This window comes from Corvus brachyrhynchos, unplaced genomic scaffold (genome assembly GCF_000691975.1).
Source record: "Corvus brachyrhynchos isolate BGI_N302 unplaced genomic scaffold, ASM69197v1 scaffold46, whole genome shotgun sequence".
NCBI lineage: Eukaryota > Metazoa > Chordata > Aves > Passeriformes > Corvidae > Corvus > Corvus brachyrhynchos.
This window is the reverse complement of record NW_008238838.1, coordinates 5,952,298-5,955,553: the sequence shown is the minus strand read 5'-3', so window position 1 is coordinate 5,955,553 and position 3,256 is coordinate 5,952,298. Positions and strand designations below refer to the sequence as shown.

Below are 3,256 nucleotides of genomic sequence, written 5' to 3'. Positions count from 1 at the left end.
TGGCCAGCTCTGCATCCCCTGGCACACTGTGGCAATTCCCAGCCCCGTTCCCATCACGTACCGGCTGCCCCGAGCCGGGGCTGGAGCAGAAGATGGTGTACTTCCGAATGATGCCATTGGGCTTGGCCGGCGGCAGCCAGGACACCACCACGCTGCTGGCAGAGGACGGCACAGCCTTAATCCCAGCTGGGGGACCTGGAACTGAGGAGGGAGAGCGTGGCAGAGTTGCTGCCAGGAGGTCTCCAAGGTCTCTGCCCAGCTGGGAGATGCGACAGCATCCTGCTGTGGGGCTGGCATCCCAACCCCACCCTGGGAAGCAGCTGCAGTGGTGGTGTCACATACAGGCAGGGAGAGGTCTGCCTGCAGGACACCTCTCCACGGGTGGCTCTGCTCCCTATGTGAGCCAGAGGCAGGAGGGTTAATTGCAGCCCAAGCTCTGGTTTAGAAATCGTGATTGGCTTTTAATGGCCATCTCCTTAATCTGTCAGCCGTACCCTGCCCAGCTGCGCCTCCCTCCCAGCATCTGGCGCTTCCCAGGACACAGGCCCAGGGATGCTCCGCTAGCGAGCTAATGGCATTAAAGTAGGGCAGGCGGGGTGTAAATATTTAAATATCCACACTTAAGGAAAAGGAAAAAGAGGGAAAGGGAAATGCCCTGCCCATGGCTGTACACGAGGGGTTTCCCCTGTGCCCCGGCAGCCGCTCCAGCCCTTTGGCACAAGCAGCGCCACTTACTGTCCTCCTTGGTCTGGATGTAGAGCACGCTGCTGCGGACGCCGTCACCCGCCTGGGTGTAGGCCAGCACCTGCACGCTGTAGTTGGTGAACTTCTCCATGCCCCGCAGCTCCACCCGCTCCCGCGTGGTCGTGATGTTCTGCATCTCGCCCCACTCTGCAGCAGACAGGGCCCATCAGCCCCTGTGCCACCCCCCGTGTCCCCCTGGCACCTGCTCCCCACGAGCGCTCACCTCCGTCCATGTAGAGGGACCAGAAGATGACCCGGTACCCCTTGAGCACCCCGTTGAGGGTGCTGCGCGGGGGCTCCGACCAGGAGATCACGGCCACATCCGAGGTGATGGAGATGGCCCGCACGTTTTCAGGGGGCTGGCTGGGAACTGGGGAGGGGATGGATGAGGAGGACAGTCAGCAGAAGGATGGAGGTGCCAGGCTGGAGGAGCCGTGTCCCGCACCACCACCCTGACTGCACCCACATGGACCCCGCTGTGCTGCTGGAACCCCTCAGCCAGTCCTGCCTGGCAGTGCTCTGCCTCCAACATGCAGTTTTCCTTCTCCTGGGCCAGTGAGGTGGGAGTACACCCTGTGCTGGTGGTGACGGGGAGGATGCTTCCCAGTGAGGGGAGAGTGGGAGAGCTGGCTGGATGCGAGGTAATTAGATCCCATTGCCCCGCAAGAGGTAACTCTAATTTTTATGAGCATTTAAATGATAATACATCACCATAACGATCCTCTTTGAAAATGATTATTGTTTCATATTACTTAGGTGCAAAAATATAAGCACCATGTAATTAGGGACAGAGTATAATAAACTAATACAGATAGTCCGTTTGAACGAAATGAAGGTAATATAATTATGGAAAAGACACTATTGCTAAAACAGGGGCCCTTGAATACCCCGGGAGGAGTGCTAATGCAGCCAGGAAACGATCGCGGTTTGACAGGCTAACGAGAGCCTTAATTAAGAATGAAAAACTGCTGAGCAAACGCACTGCAAAACTTTTTCCTCATTGTTTTTAAAATGACCGAGGCCAATCAGCGACCGTGTCCCAGATGGAACCCTGCCTGGCACTTCAACAGTGCCTAAATCCACCTTGCACCCTTTAATTGTGCCACAAACCCAGTGCCGTGGGTGTCCTGGTACCCCCGCGCTCCCAGGGAGCTGGGAGGGCGCACACAGCCACCGCCCCACACCTGCTTGCGACAGGATGGGGATCACCTGAGGGTCCCCCTGGTGGGACCTGGCCCTGGGGACCAGGGTGCCTGGCTTGGTCACTGGGCCACCCTTACCGTCCTCCAGCGTGGTGGCGTTGATCTCGCTGGACGAAGGCCCCGTGCCCGCGCGGTTGAACGCCTGCACCACCACCCCGTACTGCGCAAACTTCTTGAGGTTGTCCAGCGTGTAAACCTCGCTGTCCCCCGTGGCCTTCATCTCCACGATGCTGTACTGCCCGTTGCTGCCTGGGCTGTTCTCCCGGTAGCCAATCTGGTAGCCACGGATCACCCCGTTCTGCAGCTCCTTCTTCGGGGCCTGAGGGACAACGAGGGCAGGACAGAGAGGTGTCACAGGGGTGGGAGGCTCACAGGGCTCTGTGCCCCAACCCACCTCTCCCTAGAGGCTTTTCTCAAAGCTTTCAAGTTTTTTTCCCTCTCCACTTTTCACTGAGTGGCAAAATAGTGATAAAAAAGGTCCAGCAGGTCCTCAGAGCCACCAGAGAGGAAAGTGCTGCCCAGACAGCACCAGTCCCCAACCAGAGCAGGAGAAATCCCAAGTCTGGGAGCCTGAGGGGCCAGATTGAGATCAATCTTAACAATATTTCTCTGAAGCATTAAGAAATCAATAGGGTTGATTGCAAATTTATGTTACAATGCCAGGGCGATCCATCTTGCCGAAATACTCCTAAAACGAAGTGACTTATCTTTCAAGTGAATCTTACTTTTCATTAATCTGTTTTTCAGTGCTTAAGGGGAGGGGGGAGAAGCTGGAACCCTAAATTTATTGACTTAGCAGTTCATTCCCAAGTCCTAACTTTAAAATCAATTTTATTTTTCATTAGGCAGCTTTGGAAAAATAAATCCGATTCTAAGTTTTATTGATCTCTGCTCGAACGCTTCACAACCCAGCACCTCAGTTTTTACATATTTATCCTCTCTGCCCCATGGTCCCCCACGGACACCCTATGACATAATGAGCTTGTTGTAAAACATGACTGATAAGAGCCCTGTGCAATAAGGTGAGCTGCGTGCCCAGCCTCCACTTTTCCTTTTTCCTGGGGAATTCTTCCTGATTCTTGTAACATCGATGACATGCTGGTTCTCAGGACAAGCTGGGACAGCATTTGGCCAAGTCCCCATGGCCAGGGAAAGCCCACACACCATCCTGGCCTCACTCACCTTCCAGGTGACCTGGATGCTCTGGGATGTGCTGGGCTGCAAGGTGACATCCATCGGAGGGCCATCGGGAGCTGCGGAGAGACCAGCACAAAAAAGCACATTGAGAAGGTTCAGGAGCTCCTCAGCAG

The 3,256-nt window shown here is 55.3% G+C and overlaps 1 protein-coding gene across 1 annotated transcript in view; it reads right to left on the bottom strand.

The window, feature by feature from the left end:
* DSCAML1 (DS cell adhesion molecule like 1) overlaps nt 1-3,256 on the bottom strand; it is a gene marked incomplete at its 5' end in the record, with an annotated part of 89,694 nt that overhangs the window by 7,752 nt on the left and 78,686 nt on the right. Inside the window, 5 exons of the mRNA XM_017738379.1 lie at nt 5-201; nt 736-891; nt 968-1,114; nt 2,025-2,265; nt 3,129-3,199. Coding sequence (XP_017593868.1) covers nt 5-201; nt 736-891; nt 968-1,114; nt 2,025-2,265; nt 3,129-3,199 — 812 coding nt within the window. The remainder of the gene's footprint in view (nt 1-4; nt 202-735; nt 892-967; nt 1,115-2,024; nt 2,266-3,128; nt 3,200-3,256) is intronic.